The 21,044-nt window shown below is 44.1% G+C and overlaps 1 protein-coding gene across 2 annotated transcripts in view; it reads right to left on the reverse strand.

Annotated features, from left to right (window-relative positions):
- Positions 1-21,044, reverse strand: part of VPS53 (VPS53 subunit of GARP complex) — a 59,330-nt gene that overhangs the window by 20,460 nt on the left and 17,826 nt on the right. Inside the window, exons 7-16 of one of the 2 annotated variants that reach the window (XM_065647234.1) lie at positions 20,227-20,346; positions 14,597-14,675; positions 13,571-13,714; positions 12,307-12,449; positions 11,533-11,674; positions 9,942-10,043; positions 7,139-7,233; positions 2,590-2,832; positions 1,040-1,187; positions 67-149 (exon numbers count right to left, since the gene is read on the reverse strand). In XM_065647234.1, the coding sequence (XP_065503306.1) occupies positions 67-149; positions 1,040-1,187; positions 2,590-2,832; positions 7,139-7,233; positions 9,942-10,043; positions 11,533-11,674; positions 12,307-12,449; positions 13,571-13,714; positions 14,597-14,675; positions 20,227-20,346 (1,299 nt within the window). The remainder of the gene's footprint in view (positions 1-66; positions 150-1,039; positions 1,188-2,589; positions 2,833-7,138; positions 7,234-9,941; positions 10,044-11,532; positions 11,675-12,306; positions 12,450-13,570; positions 13,715-14,596; positions 14,676-20,226; positions 20,347-21,044) is intronic. The other variant, XM_065647236.1, reaches the window with a different exon arrangement.

Raw genomic sequence — 21,044 nt, forward strand, 5'->3', positions numbered from 1 at the left:
AGCACCATCTGGCTGACAAACCGGGATGTTTGAGACATTCTGGGAGGATGCACCTGCTGAACGTACATGCTGAAAGTGTCCATCTCTCCCGTCAGGTTGATTCTCTCCACTAGACTTGCGTCCACTTTTTCTTTGAGTTTCTCTTCCAGCTGTTAAGAAACAAAACAAGCAACAGAAAGGTCAGATTTCTTATCTGAAATGACCATTTTTGAAAACTTACGTCCTGGAAAAGTCAGCTTCTTAAAACCTAATCTAAGCCCAGACTATACCCAAAACTCAGGCAGTGAATGGTGGACGTCTCTCCTTGTTGGACACTCCAGACAAACGGATCTGCCAGGACGGGCTACGGCAGCACCGCGTCCTCAGAGGAGTCACCTCCAAGGTCATCTGTGTAACTCTAGCCTGACATGCTAATGTCCCAGCTTAACACCGTGGCACCTGTCCTGCTAATAAAGATGTTTTCCAACACCCTGTCTGCGCCCAAACGGCAGAGGAGGAGGATCGCCAGTTCTAGTGGTGGAGACGCCTTGGTATGGCCAAACATCGCAGCTCATCTACTAACCCACGGCATTTTGAAAGCACCTGGATGTAAGAAGCATTGTGGCTGCAAACCATATCAGCATCAATACCTCCTTCTCTTCACTCCACTTTGCCCCAATATTTCATGCAAGCATTTTCCCAAACCTATTTTGAATTACTGGTTTTCTTCTTTTTATAAAAAGGGATCACGAACCGTGAGAAGAGTCTTAAAAAAAGAAATTGGTCCCCAATCCAAAACAAATTACATAACAAGTACAAAAGGATTGAATCCAAAACTGATGTTGCAAAGCAGGATTACAAGCAAATGACTTTTCTCAGGTAGAAAGAGCAAAAATCAATACTTTTCTTTCTTTGAAATATAGATTTAATAATGTAGAGCTCAATAATAAACGGGATGCTACGTGTAGCAGACACCACCAGGGATATTTTAGTACTTCTGACTCCTCCAGCACCTTATGATAGAGGAGGGTGCTGCCGGGTGCCCCTCAGGGGTGCTCACCTGCTGGGTGGTGGCCAAACAGTACTCGGCGGTGCTGAGGATGCTGCAGATGAGGCAGAGTTCTTCTAAAGTAAACTTGGCCACTTCGGAGCCTTCCTTTTCTTTCAGCAAACTAGTGATGGTGAGCCCACCGCTGCTGCTAGTTGTCCTGGAAAAAAAAAAAAAAAAAAAAAAGACAAAACCCATAAGGCTTGCAGGTGTGCAGACACACACATTGCAGAATTACCACAAGGTTTCAATGCCATAAAAAAGCCCTCATGACCACAAAGTCCAACGCCCTGTGCAACACAGGTCAGCACCACTCTACATCAAACCCACGGCTGCTATTTTTGTTAAGGAATATCTTTTAGAGAGACAAACAGAACTTTGTGTCAAGTCTTCAGGCAAAGCACAACTCCTTCATTCACAACACGGCGGATCAGGATGCAAGTGGAACAGCTTTCCCCAGCTACCTTCATCGCCAGTTACTCAAAATCTAATTAAAGATTACAGAAAAATCTCAGTAACTATCAGGCAGATTGTCATATTTATCTTCTCGGACCTAAACGGATGTCAACATGCATTTGAAACTTTGGTAACCTGTTTTAAAAAGTGATGATATCGACACAGTAAATTATAAAAGATACGGCTTCTTTCCACCATCTTCAAGTGATTAACGGCTGTGTATCAACAAAGAAGGACTCGGAACAGTTCAGAGTCAGGAAATTCCCTACCTCTCAACTCTATAATCCAAATCCATTAAAAAAATAGGACAGTGATATTTATCTTGGACAGCAAAAATGGAGCACACAAAAAAATGTGTATAAAGAATGCAACTGAGGTCTGATGGAGAATGCACATTAAATTTATCTTTCCACTTGTCTGGATATAACCCTTTCCCCTTCCATCTGTAAAAGTTTTACCAGGGAAACAAACTGAAGATGGCAAATAGCATATAAAATATCTGTAGTTAAGGTTGGCAATATCTCAGGGAGCTCCTTTAGCCTGCACACTTACCCATATTGGTGTAAACCCACAATGGTTTCCTTTACTTGCACTGGATTTACATCTACATATTTTATTCATACATATGTAAGAAGTTATAGAGCAGAGGGAGTTACAAGTAAGCACTTTAGCATCACACAAATAAACCACCTTGATTGTAAATTGTGATACGTATAATGCTGAGCTAAGACAGAATGACTGTTGCCTGAGTGGCAGGGTAAGTGCAACTCTGAAAGCCAGACCTCTCTGAAGAGACTTGGGCTGGCGTTTCAAAAGGAACCTCAAGAAACTGCAAATCTGATTGCTAATCAAAGCCAAATATGAAGCTGTTCACCAGGGACCATGAAAAGAAACGCAATACTGTGACTGTCCATTTGGTCTCTCCCTGTTTCTCAGTGCAACGATCTGAACTTTTGAGAAAATCGTGAAATAAATGCAGTCATGTTGCTTTGACAGTGAAACACAAGTGTCCACAAGGATGTATTTATTAATAATTTTTACAAAGCATCTGCTCCTCCCTGGGATGTCTCGCCAGACGGTGCGACCGTTTGGGAAGGGAAACTCACTTGGGCAGGTTTCCAGAGAGAATTTTCCAGGCGTATTCCCGAAGGTACTTCTGGAAGATGGTGGTGAGGGCGATCATGGGCTCACCGGTGCTGAGCTGGGAGCACTGCACCATGCACTTCTTGTAGTACACAAAGAGGTCGGCGCAGCTGGGCAGGACGGCGCCTCCTTCGTCCACGTTGGGCTTGGGGGGACCCTGAGCCTTGAAATCAGCCACAAACCTGTCGATTAGCTCGCCGAGATTCCTGATGTGGGGGAACAACAGAAAGATATTTTAGTATGTTGGAGGAGGAAACAGAGGGAAGAGAGAGAATAACGCTTAAAACCAGATGCCCCATCTTGTGACACATCAGCAAATGCGTTCAGGTTTTAGCAGTTGGGTTTTCCAGCCCTTTCTTATCTCCACTCTCTCAGCACAAAGCTCACGCAATAACGCGGACGGGACCGATGAGTAACGACCTTTTGTACTCCAGAGTTTTAGTGGCAGCTTCGATCTGTTCTCCAGTCGCACATAAAAGCTCGCAAACCTGCCAGGACTGGGTTCAGCACATTTGATGCAAGTGCATAAAGCGTACGCTCGAGTTTCATTCCTGGCACCGGCAAATGTAACAGTTGGGCTGCCCAAATCACCGGCCTCCGGAGCAGAGCCCGGGGAATACAGCTTTTAAAGGGATGTGTTCAGAATGGTGTCTGCAATTGGCCATTTCTTGGTCCCATTTGGATACCACCTGGTTTTGCAGAACCTCACACATCCTTTAAAGAAGTTTTATTTAGCGTGAGCACAAAGCACGCTTCCGACTCAAACTCTTTTTAAAAGCACAAAAAGCCCTCCTGTTGTCTCAAGTGATTCATTATAACCTGGTCCTTACTCAAATATTTTGGGTTTTAGGCAACAATAAACTTCGCTCCGCTGTTTCATCATGACAAAAAGGCTTTTTAGCGCGGCAGAGGGCCAGAACCATCACCACAGGACCAGAGAAATCTCCTGAACCTGGGGTGTTCCTCTGGTCCTACTCCCCCAGAGACAGCACATCGGTGTCAGGAACCAAGACCAGCCCTCCCGACATCGGAGCTCAGCACAGACGAACTAAACTACAGCAATAAACCTCCTCCCCCAGACACACTAATGCGCACAAACTTCCACAAGGAAGTCTGGCTTTTGAGGAATATAAAGACATTTCAGATGACAGGATGGCAACTCCGCTGACCAAAAGGAGTCAAGAAGTTCCTGGATTTTACACTCCCGTTTAACACCAGTCTCGGCTCCACTTGCCCCTTTCTTTCTTTTAGCCTTGTGAAAGAGAAAGCCACTGATTCCAGCTCACCAGAGAACCCACAACACAAGTAGGGAAGGTGACCTGGCTCTTCCCTGACAGATTGCTGCGAAGGGACGAGCTCCTACCGTGGATGATCCGCTGGGCCAAACTCATCTACAGAAATGTGCTGGCAATATCAGGGCTTTAAATCATGAAGCTTAACCTTAAGCCTTGGCTAAGCTAGGCTCACAGGCTATTGCAAAGACAAGTAGCCCCTTTTTTCATGCTTATTGCTTGCTGCTGTGAGCACTTTACATAGCTCTGATTCCACAGATACACACAGTTCCTCGGCTTTGTTACAAGAACTGTAAAAACATCAGGCTGCTCAACAGACGTGATAAATCTCTACCCTGGCACGAGCAATTGAGGGCTGAACCGAAGCATTGATTGTGTTCGACCACAGAGAAGAAAAATGTCCCTCCGGAGCTGTGGGACCCCAGCAGCCGCTGCTGCCGGGGGCTCCATGTGCTGCTGCGTCCCTTCGGCTTCCCCAGCAAAGCCACCGCAGCTCGTTCCTCATCAAAAGCCCCAGCAAATTAACCAGCTGCATTTCCACCTCTGTGCTGCCCCATCTGAGAAAAAGTGGAGCTTTCGTAGCATTCCCCAACAGCTTTCTCTTTTTTTGCATTCTCCCGGTCTCAAGACACGGCAAGGAATGTCAGTGAGTTTTGTGTCTTTATTCTTATCCACATGTTCTCCTCTTCTCCGAGGCAAAGTGAAATGTATCTACATTTTCCCGGATGAACAAAATGAAATGTATCTACATTTTCCCGGTCCCCCAAGGTCTTGTCAACTGGGATGCAGGAGCAAACGCAGCTGTCCAAAACAGCTGGGAGAGCAGCGCTGGAGCTTCACGCTTGTACTGATCCCAACCTGGACAAACGGCCCGTCAAAGGACTGCTCTTCTTTCAGCAGGGGACTGATACAAGCAAAAATTCAAGATATTGTGCACTAAGGGAACTAATATATTATTAATGAACACCTCAGTTGATGTCCATCAGACTTACACGTCAGTCTCGGTTGGCTCAAATACAACACGAATTCTTACAACCGGCGTGTGGTACAACAGGAGCACAAAGAATTTGGCAGAAAACACTACCGGGAGATGAAACACGGAGAAGGTGGGGGAGCCACAGAAAATGGACATTTTCTCTATATAGGCTCTGCAAAAAAGCTCACAGCAGATTCTCTGGTAACGCAGATGTAGTATTTCCTAACAGTAGCGTATTTATTGGGAGCAAGAACTCTCCAGATCTAACCAAGAGAAAATATGAAATGAAATCATATAACGGGAATTTTACTCTGGGTCTTAAGTCCTTTAATTCCTATATTCCTCTTCCTTTTTTTCTTTCACTCAACCTACTCAGTGTTCTTCCTACATCTCTGGCAACCACGAGAGGAACCAGGCAACTCCTCAGCAGCACGAGAGAAGAACACGGTGCTCGGTAAGTCGGGCTGTGAACAGTCGGTATCTGGTGGGTACAGGAAGGACAATGACACTTGAGACACCCGGTAGGACAGTTTCCAGGGACACAAAGAGCCTGTTTTCCAAACCATCTGAATGCACATGTGCATTTTCTCAGGCTTAACCACAGCTCTGCGTCCTCCCAGGGCTGCAGACCCGGCTGCAACACACCACAAAGAGCTCAAGACACCAATCCCGAAGGGGCAGAAATGAAACCTGCTTCGCTGCTCAGAAATCTGATATTTACACTGCAGCTAAGGGTGGAGAGCAGCATCTTCAAAGTCTTTCTTTCAGGTGTCTCCTCTTAAATTGCTGCAGATTTTGGCACCGTGCTTCTTTAAATGGGTATGGAAACAATTTTTCAGGAGAAAAGGTCCAGGCTGCTTTCTGCCACAGACTTGAGGCAATGACGAACAAAACTATCACACTATTCAGAACCCAAACATACCATTAATTACCTAAGCAACTCCTCATTTTCAGACATCAGCAACAGATTCCCCAAAAGTTCAATCAAGGGAGGAAGACGACAAAAAATAATGAAGGAACGCAATTTTTGGCAGGCAGGGTCAGCATGGGGAATACTGTGGCAGTTTTTCTTTGAACTCCTTGCAGCCTGTGGCTATAAAGCTAATATAAAACATGTCAAGATTGTAAAAGAAAAGGAAAAAAAGAAATCAACTGAAAGGGCCAGGAGAACAGTGGGGTAGAATTACGGAAACGGGGATTAAAATGGCCCCCAGTGAGAAGGGAAGAAATATTCATACAAGTTAGTGCTCAGAGAAAATATCTGTTCCCTTTGTTACACTGCAGAGCGGAACCTAAACCCAGCATGACAGACCCTTGTGTAAGGTTTAATTTTATTGTTTCTTTTTTTTAAGCATAAAATGTTGATGCGACATAGGAAACCTTTTTCAAGATGGAAAAAATCAGGGCAGTACAAGCCTCGAGTTATTCACTCTCTCATGTGTAAGTCCTTGGAAAATAGAAGGGCATAGACAGATGAGTTACATGCAACTGGCTCCTCTTTCTCCTTTCCAGCCACTAACCTGCACTAAAAGACCATATTAAACCTTTTTCAACTACGTCCTTTCCCCAGTGACTCTGCAGTTGTTATTTAAACCACGGTGTGAATCGAGGTGCACAAGAAAAATAAGGTGATAGCTCTCAAAACTTCTCAGAGCTCTAAGCTGAAAGCTCCTTTCATCCAAGTTATTTTGCTGCAAGTCAAAGAGGAAGATGAAGAAGGGTTCTGCGGATTAAAGCCCAATCTGTGAGCGATGATAATGTTATCTTACCGCCAGCTCATCTACAGCAGCTTTCATCTAAGGATCTCAAATAACTTATTTCTACAAAGCAAATCTTCAAACTCCTCTGCCATGAAGCCACATGTGTATTTTACAGAAAAAGCAAACCTACTATTTGTGGAAGACATGAGACGAAAGAAAGGCATTTGTCTGCAGCGGGAATTGCAGAGGGAACAGAAGCAATTTCAGAAACACTAAAGCCTCTTCCGCAGAACAGCGACGGGCACCGTTCCTGCCGGTCTTTGCAATTACAGCCAACCCAACACCCACAGCCCTCTGGACGCTCATTTTTGCCCAAGAAAAGGCCCTACTCGTTCTTTCTCGAACCACAAATACTGCCCCTGGTGAGATCAGAAAACAGACTTGCAATAAATTAATTTTCTGCAGCTTGAGTACAGACTCTAGTTCAATCCAACTGCAATACACACTCAAAAAAAAAACCCAAAAGAGCGTGCTGGTTACTCACTTGTCCTGGGACTCGATATACACATAAAGGTGAGGCTCAAAGCACTTGGAAACTATGCCATGGAAAGGATTGTCAGGGACTTTTGGCTTCTTTGGCTGTAAGGAAACATTCAGAGTGTTGGTTTTAAACCTGCCCCGTAAGACCTAGAAGAAATATTAATGTAACAGCCCAGAAGGATCTAAATCTTCAGAAATACTACAACACACAAATTTACTGTCAAATCATCGACAATATGTAATGAACAATACACACAGCCCCAGTGTGTCCAAGTCTTCCCTTGCTCTTATGGAGCTGTTAGTATTCCAAGGAAATATCTTTTCACTTGTAAAATATTCTTATCATTAAAGAGAAGCCTGCTGCATGATAACACATTTTGGTAGAAGAATCTTAATGCAGTTGACAAATAAAACTTTGCTGCACCCTTTGAACACTAACAAGACTCCACTAGTCACCTCTGAAATGAAATGCACCAGTTATTTGGAAGCAGCATTGACAAAATCCCTACATTTTAGAACATTAATAACTCAAAGTTCCAGATTTCATCTGGATGAATTTTATTTAGATAAACAGAACACAATTACCGGAGGAACTGGAATTACACGGGCAACATTACAGGACTGCTTTCACTGTGAAACATGTTTCTGAGGATGCGAAGACTTCTATTTTAAAATCACATTTAGAGCATTAAGCACATATGCCATTAGGGAGTCATCCGGTTTACTCTCATTTTACTTTAGTGCTGCACTCTACACAGTGGCCAAACAAATCACACTGAAGCCACCGGGACTACTCACATGCTTAAATTTGTGCATGTTTAAGTACCAGGTGGGGCAGGGCCTTTAAGCTCATTTTCACCCTACAGTTAGTTTTTATTTTTACTGAGAGACGATTTTTCTTGTTGCTTCCCGGCAAGCTGACAATTTTTCACTGCCTGCAAAGAGGGCTGCAGTGATCTGCAATGGAATTCCTGCCTCTCCGCAAAAAGCCAGGATCAGCTCCCAGCCAACGAAGATATGAATTTTTCCAGTTGAAATTTTTTTTTTTTTTTTTTGAGAATAAGAAAAGCAAAACAAGAGAGCCTAAAGGACATGCTCTCCTAAATGACAGAGGAGGTGGCGCAAAGTCACTTGCAGAAATAGCGAAGAATGACAAGGGAAGCGCTTCTCAGAAATAATTAAGACTCAAAGACACATGTGGCTGCAAACCAAAAATGAGCAAGTGGTTTTATAGAGAGCAGACTACCCCTATGAGACTGGCTTCATTAACCTTCTCCCTGCAGCACGGCTGGAGAATGTAAGTTTTTAGAGCTTTGGGACAGAGCCACTGCCCAGCGCCCTGTGCCCCAGCCCCTCTGCTCACCGGAGCCAGGAGGAAAACAATAGGTGGGAATCACAGAAACCTGCCGGTCGCCAAGTCCCCAGGATGGAAAAGGTTGCAGATTCACGATGTTTACGATTTACCAGGCTGGAAAAGCCAACTCCTACTGCAGGACTGGTTTTCTGTGTGTCTTTGCACCGTGCTGCTCCCAGCACTTCTGGTGGAGAGAATACTAAATCTTTTAACAGTAGCAGTGAAGCTGTATTTTTGAGTGTGCGATCCTGTCCAAAAGCTGCAGATGTTTAAGCTATTTCCTCCTCGAGTTTGATGGAAATAATAAAAGGTTACTGTTGTCACAGTAAGGAGGTCTGCAGCTGGCCCAGTTTCCTTTCATTACTATCCAAAGTAAACAGATTAAAATGAACTGTTAGGATCACTAAAAGAGGTTCTTTTTTAACATGGGTCCCCCTTCCCCCAACTCTTGTGCTCCCTCTTACACTCCTGAGTGTCTCAAATTCTCAGGACTAGTGTCTTGGAAGAGCTTTACCACTCAAAACTCTTCATCTTCCACCTTTCCCATCCAGGGGAAGGGAGCTGCCCTGCTTGTGTGCAAATCTGGAGGGGATGCGTTGCACCCAGCTGTGCTGGTGGGGAGCTGCCACCCCAAAAACACAGACGGGAGTGGGTCCTGGGGCCCTGGTCACCCATCGGGTAGCGCCTGTAAATGGCCCATTGACAGGGCTGTGAACTCCCCGAACAAAGAGGGTACCTGCCCTGAGCAACATACAACTGAGCACTCAGAAAATGTCCGTCTGGTGAGTAAAAAATACGGGGCTTACAGGCTTTGATACTAGTGCCAATTAAAACAACTGCGCTTACTATTCAGTCCTTTAATGTTTGCAGAGGGCTTTGGAAACCAGTGCTTTTACAAGCGGTTAGGTGTTGCCTGCTTTGCAGAGGTACTGGATTGAAAAACGCTATAGAGATAAAAATCCCAGAAGTAATATATTAGGAGTGAAAATCTGAAACTGACACTTGAAAGTTCAATGAGTTGCCTGCTGATTCCAGACTTAGTTTGTTTGGCTGACAAAGCGAAATACAAATTGCAACTCCTTGCAGTGGGAACTTCTTTTGGGGTCTGAAAACCCAACTACGCTAGTTCATCTTTCTTTGACAGAAATCCTGTAGTTACTTTTGAGCTGCTGCTGCACGGGCTAGAACAGAATCCAACTCACTCTCATGTGGCAAGGTTGTCTCCACATTATTAACTGAAATAAAGATTGCTTCGGTTTCAGGGAAGTGAGCCAGAGCAAACCATGGTCGTACTGGGAGCCTGTATGCTGCACAAAGGATCAAAACTGCGCTAAATTAATTGCTGTGAAAAACAAACCTTTCAAATCAATGTGATGGGAAAAGCTTAGGCACCACCAGAGATTTGGACACAGAGACCCGCCTCCCTGACAACTGGAGAACTTCAAAGACTTACTTTGTCCGTATCACTTTTCTCGATCACAATCTCATCTGTCTCTGTCCCAGTTTCATCCTCCAGAAATGGGTTGGTGGAGGGAAGTGGCACTTCTGGCTTCTTCTGTTAAAAAAAGAGGAATCTCCTTAGAGAATGGTCTGTTTTGACCCCTCTCACACAGAGTTTTGCTTTACTAAGCCCTTCAAAACACCCCACAGCGGTTTGTCTTCTCCAAGCACGGAGGTGACTGCAGAGGCTGTGCCTCTCCAAAAAGGCCAGAGCACATTACCGCGGGGTCTGGCTCCCTCTCCATCGCTCCACCAGCACCCTTCATCTTCAGCACCCTCTTACAGCCTCCTCTTCTTGCACCCACAATCACCCGCCCCGCCTGAATCATCCCTGGAAAGGGCATTTTGACCAGTGCCGAATTTCCACTCTCCCAAACCACACACGCCAAAGCAGTTGGTCTCTGCCGGGAGGACCCACGACAGCAGATCCCAAAACGGCTGCTGCAGTGAATCCTGCATTGCTGCTCGTCCTCACTGTGCACTCCCCAGACAGCTATTTATAATTATGGCCTTCATTTTGTGTACAAAACAGGTCAGATGGTGACATCCAGAGTGTCATAGCCTCTAGGCAGCTCACAAAGGGGGACAAAGAGGATTTTCTTTCATTTCAAGCCACACGTTCCCCGTCCGTTTTTCTCAGTTATAACAATTTCTGTATCTACCTTCTCCAAAGGGATAACAATCCAGTGAAGCCAATTTAATTAAAGCTGCAAATTTCGTATGAAATTTGTCAAAAAAATAAAGCCATATCCTTGAGAGATCTAAATTCAGCCAGGAGGAAAACCTTACAGGACTCCCCTTTTTAATTAGCAGCACCTACTGATCCGCAGTAAATTACAAACAGCTTCAGCAGGATTGCCTCATAGGCTGAATTAGCACATCCAAGAAGGCTTCAAGACACCAGCTGGACAGAGAAGCCAACCTCAAACCAGCGGCTTCTGAGCCACACGTGGGCTCTGTGCTCCCAGGGCACTTGGCTGGCAGAGCTTTTGGCTGAGATTTCAGGCAGAAAAAGCCCAGAGGTGGCCCCGGAAATACTCACTGAGCTGCTTCTCTTGGCTCTGCCTTTATGATCTACCAAATGAGACACTGAAAAGTAGAAGCTACCAACGCCCCTGACAATAAGGCTAACCCAGCAGACAGTGTGGGATTGAGAGCTGGTACCATGTGGTGAATGTGTGGTAACTAGAAATGAAGAGAAGAAGGGACTTTTAGTTATAATGTGTCATCGACATGCAGAGAACAAACATTATAATGCAGTCACCATGCCATAATTACTTTGTGGTTCTCCATAGCAAACAGTTGCAAACAGCACAGTGCCCAGGAGAACCAAAAAAACACATAAACAGTGTAGTTTCTTTCTTATGAGCTTTATGCCATCTTCTCTACCACACTCTCCAAGATCAAGAATCACCTTCCCAATCACAACCCACGGAGGATAGTCTAACCTGCCACTTCCCATTGCCACAGCCACGTGTGAGAGGGAGCTTTTTCTCCCCGAAGCAGCTGTGGACTAAAGAGTTGCTCTTTAGAAATCCCCTTACCACTGTCCCATCGGCGAGGGTGCAACCTGAGAAACGTTTAGCTAGAAGTCCTTCAAAGTTGGTTGTCCTCTGAATTGCAAACAAAAGCAATTTCACCTCAATCTCCTTTGCTCTTGTGCGCATTATCTTAGCGAGCTCTGTCCTGAAAGAGAGAGAGTGAAAACAGAAAAAAGAGAGATGTGGTTTTCGATAAATAGAAAGATCTGAAACCTGACTTCGTAGTTCAGTCTATTCCCTAGTGACATTTTCACCAGAAAATTCAAGCTAATTCCTAAGATGCTCTCTGACATAAAACTGCTTTATGGATCGCATTTCAAACAAAACCACCGATGTTTACAGCTTTGTGGGTAACAGGACCCCATCTCCTGACACCCAGCGTATGCCCGCAGCACCAAACCTCGGGAAGCACAGTGTCCCTGACCGGGGTCCCAGAACAAAGGTGATGGTGCTACTGGGACACAGCTGGTCCCGTCTCTGGCTGGCAAAGAGCACGGGGAGAGGCAGTCACAGTGTAGTCAGCTCACGCTATTTCACTCAGCTTCTAATACGACGGATTTTTACCTCTGTTACACTGAAACTTGATTTCCACATCACCTCACTCTCTCAACAAACAGTACTTGCCGCTTTAGTGACACTTCTCAGGGTCCTCACTCTCCACTTGCTTTTAATCACAGACAATTCTACACAGATATTTGAAGACTGCCTTCAAAGTCCTATGGATATACGATCGACTAGGCGGCAGACGAGCCAACCTGTTGCGTTTAAGGCGCTCACCTCGTGACATGGCAGAACTCCACGGCGATGCGCTCCGTCATGCACCACTCCTGCGGGAACATGTGCCCGTACTTCTCCTCGTAGTCCACCAGCTGACGCTTGATCCAAGCGTAGCGCCTGTCAATCTTATCCAGCCAGGCCACCTGAAAAACGACGGACAACAGCATCCGTAACAATGGCAGCTGCTCATATTCAGCCTGGCTGCTTAACGGTGCTGCCGCAGCTCCGCAGAGCGGCTTGGGCGATCGATCAAAGCCAACTTGACCACTATTAATAATACTTTGAATGCTAACAGTCGTTCTTCAAAGCGCTTAAACACACACCAGACTGCAAACACCATCTTGTGCCAATTAAGAGAGCAAGCTCTGTTGAAAATGAGGATAACAGGACTCCTAAATCATGGGGGTACTATTGAAAACTCAACTCAATAATAATTTATTTCATCCCACCCTCTTTGTTTCGCAGACAGAGAAATCAAAGTTAACAGTGGGATGAGAATGCAGGAATTCCTGGATTCTCACGTTCAGCTGGTTTTCACACTCTGGGGACTGTGGACTCGCAAACTTCTACAAGAATTCTTACAACCTGAGCAGGATGTGATTTTGCCCCCCCGCAATATTAGTGTTTTCTCATCTCAAAGTGGAAAGATTAAATAAAAAAACTTTAATGGAAAAATGCTATTTAAAATGAAGCATTTTAGCCTTTTTCTCCTCTCTGTCACAAAATGTCAAAATTTCAAAATGGTTAAAATACATTTTGATCCAAAGTGGGTTTTGTTTGGTTATTGGGGCTTTTTTCTTCAAGTCCAAGATGACTATAGTAAATTTTTAAAAAGCTGTTAACATCAAGACAGGAAGTTTAAAAATTAACTACAAAGATTAATCCACTTCCTGGAAATCCCTCCCCGCCTTCTTATGCATTTTGGCTATTTTTTGTTTGCTTGTTTGATGAGAGGTGGTGTTGTTTTTAAACGTTTTGGGGTTTGCAATTTTCAGAGTCTGATTTTTCAACCCTTTACAGGGCAAAAAATAAATATATACATTCGAGGGAGACATATATGATAGGAGGGGAAAACACTTGCAGAGCCGGGGAGGAAATCGCCCTGGCAGAGGCGACGTTGCCTCCCAGCTCCTCAGCCCATGTCACACCCAAGAGCCACCGGCTCAGAAACGCTTCACCACAGGAACCTGGGGAAACGTGAACTTTGTGAACGCCAAGAGAGCAAAATGCAAAATCCAAATGTCACTTGCCAAGCTTCCCTTACATCTTGGTTTTCCTGGAAAAGGACCAGGTACTCCGAGAGGTGTTGTTTAATAAATTTCTTGATGATTTCCTGTTTGATTCTGGGATCCAGGACGTTGGCGACCAGACACGCATCACGCAGGACATTGCTGGGTCCACCAGGCCTCTGTTGAAATAAACAGGAACAACCGATTTAAGGTTAAATAGCTGAATGGGTGATTGTAAATTGTACGGCATCCAGGTTCTCTCGTTTTTATCCTTTCCCATCGTTCTTCTCTTTTTTGATGCTTCTGCTGCTACTCTTTATTATCAATTCTTTATCTTCTGTTGGATGAAAACTGAGCAGCCTCCATTTCACTGGCTGTAAAGCTGTTCTGTAGCTCAAGAGCCAGGAAGCTCCTCACTGCAGAAGGGCAGCTGCTCCGTCTACAGAAAGAACTGTTGTCCCATCACTTCTTACAAAGCTTTTCATCAGTCCAAATATTCTGAAGAACAGTTAAGAGAAGCAGCTGACGAGTGGGACAAGCAAATGCCTTTTTTGCAAACCTGAAGGTCATTTTAATGGGGAAAAAAGCAGCCTAGAGATGATCAGTTTGCTACACTTAAAGTAGCATCTGTTGGTCTGTTTGGTGCATATCATGATGTTAGTGAAGAAGGCAGAAAATTTAGAAACATTTTTTAAAAATGATTTGCCCTTCATCAAAGATCTGTTCTCCAAATAGTTTCCTCATTCCTGAACTTGTCAGTTTGATGAAGAAACCAGCAGAGCTGGTACTTTGGAAGACAGAAATAGTATTTTCTTTGAAATAAATTCAAATTCACACCTCCCCCAAAATTGTTTGCAAACGTCTGGATGCATAATTTTGGGGAAGCACATTTGGTGCTTTAGCCCTTCAGCCCGGGGGACCCATCTGCTTTCTAAAATAACTCCTGAAACAGAGAGAGATCCAATCTATAAGTAAAATGGGATTAAACCCGATGACAATTATGCTGAATGGTTTTCAGCAACACTTTTCAATGAGAGGAAGAGGGGAAGTGAGAACTTTACCTTTGTACCTTGAGAAGGAAAAGCTTCCTCGAAGTCAGCCAGGATCTGCTGGCCCAGCTCATTCTGCGCCGCCTTCACCCTGCGGAGGGGACAACAACTTGTTTCATGGCTGCAAACTTTACTACAAAGCAGATTGAAACACTCACAGCTACACGAAGGTTTTAAAGTGACCAAAAAAAGCAAGCTAAAGAAAAACCTCTGCAATAAGAAGGTCTGCATGTCAAAACTGGGAGAGCATTTGCTCCCTGAACGACATCGGGATGACAACTCCAGCTCTACAGCCCCGACCTCTGAGCTCGAGCAGAGCCGTCCTCGATGCCCTTGCCCCGCTGCAATTTAGTGTTTCAATAAGGGCCAGTCAATCAGCTGAGAAATCAGCAGGGTTCCTTTAATGCCAACGTGATCAATTGATCTTTACACTGGCGTACGTTGATCGCATTTCAACAAAAGTACGTTTCTGACACGTAAAAAGCTCCACGATGTCTCGATCTTCACCGTGAACCTTTCACGGTTCCAGGTGCACTGACCTACTTTTAAATGCATCCACGTGAATGTCGTTGGCAGCGGTTTTACTCTACAAATCCTCCACATCTTAAGAAGCATAAAAGAGCGAAGGTATGAAATGGGTGAAAAAGTTTTGAACCAACCACAATCTTGCTCTTTATTTAGCTGAGAGTATAAAGCTTCCAATTTCCAGAAATAAAAGTCAATATGGCTTAATTGATACTTCTAGGGAAATGGAAATGCCTACACGTGCTGGAAAGAGCCAAAACAAACAGTTAAGCACTTAAATCCCACTGCAGCCCTTGAATTCTTCCATCACTTTTTATTATACTGGAAATGCCTTAAGGTCTAAAATGATCATTCAAAGCAGTGGATTTTTCCATTAGATTGATTTGTTAGAAAGAGGGGCTACATTTACTTTTCTGAAAATGTTTGTTCAGACTGTGAGGAGAAGAATTTGGAAGTTTTTTTTGTTTAAGACTCCTCAACCTTATCAAGGAATGATCTCTAATGGTGCCAAATGCAGAAAATTCTAGTCCTTTAAAAGCGACGGTTGAAATATAACTTTATATCTGTGATTTAACTGTATGTATGAGCTGCCTTATCCAGGATTTATTTATGGGGATTTTGCTGGAAAAGCTTCCTGCCTGCAATGTCAAACTTAATTCCCACTTAAGCTCTTTGCTTCACAGGAATGTTTAGAAACTCCTCTACCCTTCCAGGTGTAACAGATCCCCAGTTAACACCTTCATAACTGTGAAACAAAAGGGATTCACTAATATGTTGAAATAGGAGTGGGAAATTTAAGCAATAAGGAGGAACTCAGCCCAGCAGCCACAACTGCAGGTATAATCCTGCTTAAATTGCATAAACACTAGTAATTCATGTGAGAAGCCATCACAGAACCAAACCCTTTCAACCTTAGGAAAAAAAGAAGAAAAAAAGACACTAAACATGGACGGAAAATTTGTATCTTTTAAACAATCAAGAAACAAGAAGCCTTTAGTATTAGGAGTCACAGAAATGAATGAGTTTGTATAAACTGGATGTATTGGCTGTGGTATTTCTTTCCTTACAACCAGCTACAGGGACCTTCCTGTTCGACAACAGCTGCACAAGCATAGGAGGCACCGAAGAAAGAGCAGCAGCCGGATTCCTAAAGACTAAACAAATTTAACGGAGGCACTGTCAAGCAGTTAAAAGCCCTGTCCACGGGCTTTGTTGGTTTAGGCTCTGATTCAGAAAAGTACTTAAGGACAGTCTTAACGGGGATTCTCATATCCTTAATTTAAGAAACTTGCAGGAATGCCTTGCTGAACTGGCATGTTAAAATATATTAAAAAAAAAAAAAAAATCTGTCCTGCTTTAAAATTTCTCAAAAGCAAACCAGGAAAATGAGATTTAGCCCTTTTTTTTTTTCTTTATATTTTGTAAGATATGGATGGGGAAGAGACATCAAAGTAGCCAAATGTTTAGGTATGTGTGAGCAACGACAAGGAGCCTCACTGCTCTCCCACGAACCATCGTTCTTTACATAAGCACACGCACACAGACACGCATAATTATTTTTTTCCAGGAGCACCCACCCAGAAATACGAAAACCTTTGTGCCACCTCTTCAGAGAGCGATCGCTTCAGGCAGAGAACGCGGGAAGGCACTTCGCTCCCTGTGGAAAGCTGTGAGCCTCGCAATAATTCAGAATAATCCTCACGGGATGGAAAATGCAGCGGTAAAAGCCTCGACCTGTTGCTGGATTCACTCCTGAAGGACCAATTCTGCATGCGTACAGAGCGTGTTTAACCACTCATGGAAAGTGAATTACCCGCTAAGGCTCAGCAGCCTTGGGCGCTCTGGGCTGATAACGGGTTGGGGATCTCTGATACCAGATCTGGGATCTCTGGGATGTGGGATCTCTGATACCAGATTGGGGATCTCTTCTCAGGTGGGTTTGATGAGGATTATCCTTCCCTGGGGCGGCAGCAGCCGCCCAGCACCGCCGCAGCAGGAACTGCCTTGTCCTGGGGCTGCTCGCGTGTGCCAAAACCTTTGCTGACCCACGTATTAGCCACTTCTGTTTCTCTGACTTTTGTTTTATTATTAGTGGCTTTTGTTCTCTGTTTCCCCCGCCTTTAAAAACAAAAACCCAAGAAAATCCACTGTTATGTTTCAAATGACATTAAATTACTAGAAACCACAATTCCTTTAGCCAAAGCTACTAGAAATCTTAAACTATGCCTGGCAGCTTGCTGAGATAAAAAGAGGCTGAGCAAGCCTGTTTTCCTGTGGCAAACTTATAATCATCTTTCTCCTAAATACTTTCCAGGCTTTTTTCCACTATCTGCTAAGCTTTCGCGACCACTTTCATGGGTGGATTTGTGACCACTAATTGTACCCTCCCTCCACAGACAGAAAACAGAAGAGGATCAAGAGATAACAGAATATTCCTATTTACTACAACAAACAACTTCCAATGCACCATACAAGAAAGTTGTTTTAGGAACACGATTAGGAGAATATATACATTTGGATGTGAGCTGTGACATTTTTATGTCAACACTCAACAGGAGCAGCACGAGAAGCCAATTAATTGAGAGTTCAGTCAGGTTTCCAATGAATCCTTACAGTGGGGTTTTGTTTGGTTATTTTCAAAGGGACAGAACAGGTGGGAAACAACAGGAAAAACACATTATTAGTTTTCACTTTTCACAGCATCTAGGAGCAGGAACCTAAATTGAACAGCCCATGACAAAGAGCACATCCAACACCACCAAGCAGGAACTTCTCATGGTATCCCATTCATATTTGGCTTCACTCCATTCACACCAAGAAAAAGAGGCTCTTTATTAAAGAAAGCAACAGAATCTGCTTGTTTAGCAGTGTATATAATAGAGTAACTGTATGTAACAGACTTTGGTTACTGTCACGGGTCTGTGCCAACACCTAGTAAAGCATTTCTTGCCTTTGCAAACATCCAAGAGGCTTCACTTGTCCCATTAAACCCAATTCAGGAGATATCAAACCCCAGCAGTTCCACAGAGAGGCAAAATCCCTTTGATGTTGCACGACTTGTGAAAGTATTTCCAAGCACAGAGAGAGAAAAGCCAACTCCAAATTGGGCCCTAATACGTACACGTGTAGTAGTCAAACTCCAGAGCAGATATTCCCATGCCGTAGACCTCCCTGGAGCAATTGTCAGAGCAGGAAAGCGATCCCAGCACCACCCCGTGCAGCTCTCCTTTCGCCCCACAAGCAGCCGCTTCTATCGCTACCAGATGGTACAACTCTCCCTGTGTAAACACTGGAAGGAAAACCCTGCCGAGGCAATTCTAAAAATAGGAGGAACAGACTTTCTTGAGCTTTTCAGATCCTTATCTCGAAGGGAGAATAAAACAAAAGAAGTTTTCCTCCGTGTCCTTGCCAGTCTCTCTGGCGTGACTCGAAACCACTGGGCCTTTTAGTAGCAGAATGAATTGTTTTCTGCAATTATCAGCAACTACAAAAGTATTAAATAATCATCCATTGGAAAGGGAAAACCAGCCAGAATTCTGCACTAAGGCTTAAATTATATTTGGCCTTAAAATGGTCAAATGCCACAGGTTTCTGCCCAAGGGCATTACCACTCTGGAAGAAAATGAAGCAAGTTATCTTTCCGAGCATGAGGTTGGAATAGACAACAGCCTAAATTCAGAAAAGCACTGACATATGTTTATATTTCCATGACGTTCATGTTCATTTAAGCAAATGCTTATAGTCAAATGCTTTGTTGAAACAAAGCCCCATCTCCCTCTCTAGATTTAGGGTGGATTTTTCTTTTGCTCCATCTCATGGATTCCATCTGGGTTTTTTGGAAGAGGGACCTATACCGTAAAAGAAAAGTCCAACAGATTTACATGAAAATATTGCAAACAAATCACTCAAGCACTGTTTCCATCACTAAACAGCACAGGCGGCCAGCTGCTGTCTTAGCAAAGGGAGTCACCAGAAAAATTAATTACTGGCCCTGGAAGGCTCCTCTGTAACAAGCAAAGTCATCTTCAGCATCAAGAGGATGGTGCTGACAGATTTGCAATTTTCACACTGAAAAGAAACATTCTCAGGTATGGTCCTGTCATTAAGAAGGTTCATCCCTAAGGTTATTAGGCTGTTTATGCCTCTGAGCTGTGCTCAGCACTATGACGGACTGTAAAGCAAACGACATGTGTGATGTGAGAGAAATCAGGCCAGCTGTAACGCCGGAACAGGAGGTTTTGGCCCCTAGAACAGGGAGGGCCTCATTCCCTTGACACCCAACAGTCACGTCCCAAACAAAATCAAGACCCCAGGAGATCTGTGGCTCAGTCACCACTGTGCCCTCACCTGCTGCTGAAAACGGTGGGCACTTGCTGCTGGAGCTGCACCGAAACTCATCAAATTCAAACATGTAACTCCACTTCACAAAATCAAGACTATATATGCTCAGCACAAATGTTCAGAGCAGTCAGGAGTGCTGCAGGTGGTTTTGGGAAGATTTGCTGTAAGCCTCAAATGTCGGCAGAACTGGGCAATGGGAGTGGGTTTGGGCAGAAGAAACTCAAGGTGCTCAGAATAACTGAGTGTGGCAAATGCACCGAAAGAAACCCTGACTGCCTAAACTCTGAGGCAGCTCTGCGCCCTGACAGCAATTCAACAGCAGCAAGGCAGATATCTGGGCAGAAAGGGGCCCCAAGCACCACGATGTTAATGCATATATTTCTGCTTCATGCCACGCTGCCGAACCGCATCACTGCGTTGTTAAGAAGACAGGAGAAAGCATTGCCTCAGGGTTCACCACAAACTCCTGCACACGAAGATCTCAAAACAATTTGCGCTTCCACAGATGACTCCAGGTAGGTAAACTAAAAAGCTCGTCAACGAGAAGCGCAGATCATTTGTGGATTACATCCGTACTGATTACTGATATTTAACCGAATAGGCTGCTCAAGACTTGAGCGAACTCTGTCCAATTTTAACCTGTTTGTTTTGGCTGGAAAAGAAGCTCAAAGGACTATGTCCAGCCTTTACATCCTTGAGAAACTCATTCTATCTAATGCATTTTCTGACCTTCCTTCACAGCAGGCAAGCAAGCGCTCAGGGTTTGATCACTTTACCTTTCGGAAAGCTGTCGAATCTGAGGAATCCCCATGTATTTGTTGAAGTGCTCTAACACATTCACAACACCTTGGAGAAGGTTGGCAACTTCCCCGTATTGTCTCCTCCTGGTCATAGCCCTGCAGAAGAAACGGAAGATTTACAAAGGCGGGTTCAACGAAAATCCTGGGTGGTAATTCCACAGGTTACCTCATCCACACTGGGTCATGCCAGTCCCTATTGACATTTATTTTTCTAAAATATACAACTCTTCATTAACATTCCAACGCAGCCTTAAAATTTCACTTAACTGATCCTAAAATAAACCAATCCAGCACACATCTAACAATGCCTCAAAACCCAGAAATGTCAAAAGCAACACTTGGCAAAGAACACGTAAACTACTGAATGCATCCGCTTCCCAGTGTGGGTCCGGAGGCAGTAAATGTTATTTCACCATAATGACCTGAGTTAAGCCATTCATCATCACACACAAAGTGCGACTTAAAGCTTCACAGGGAGGAGAATCATTATGCTGGAAAGCTGTTAGCCTTGACTTTTCTGTTAATAACTTTCACAGGGAACCGACGGAAAAAAAAATCAAGTTTATTTATTTTTACTTCATCCTTTAGGACCATTTCAATAGAGACAGCAGCCTAGGTAAAATTTTATTCCGAACACTTAACAACCCAGCGTTTGTGCAGAATTTGCTACAATGCTTCACAGATGCAATATGTAAAAAACTGAATTTCCTTAGCTTGTGTGTTCCTCAAGCACATTAAAAAAACCATGAAGGATTATTAGAAACATCTAACCCCACTTCATATACAGTACAAGC

This window comes from Caloenas nicobarica, chromosome 17, assembly GCF_036013445.1.
Source record: "Caloenas nicobarica isolate bCalNic1 chromosome 17, bCalNic1.hap1, whole genome shotgun sequence".
Taxonomy (NCBI): Eukaryota; Metazoa; Chordata; class Aves; order Columbiformes; family Columbidae; genus Caloenas; species Caloenas nicobarica.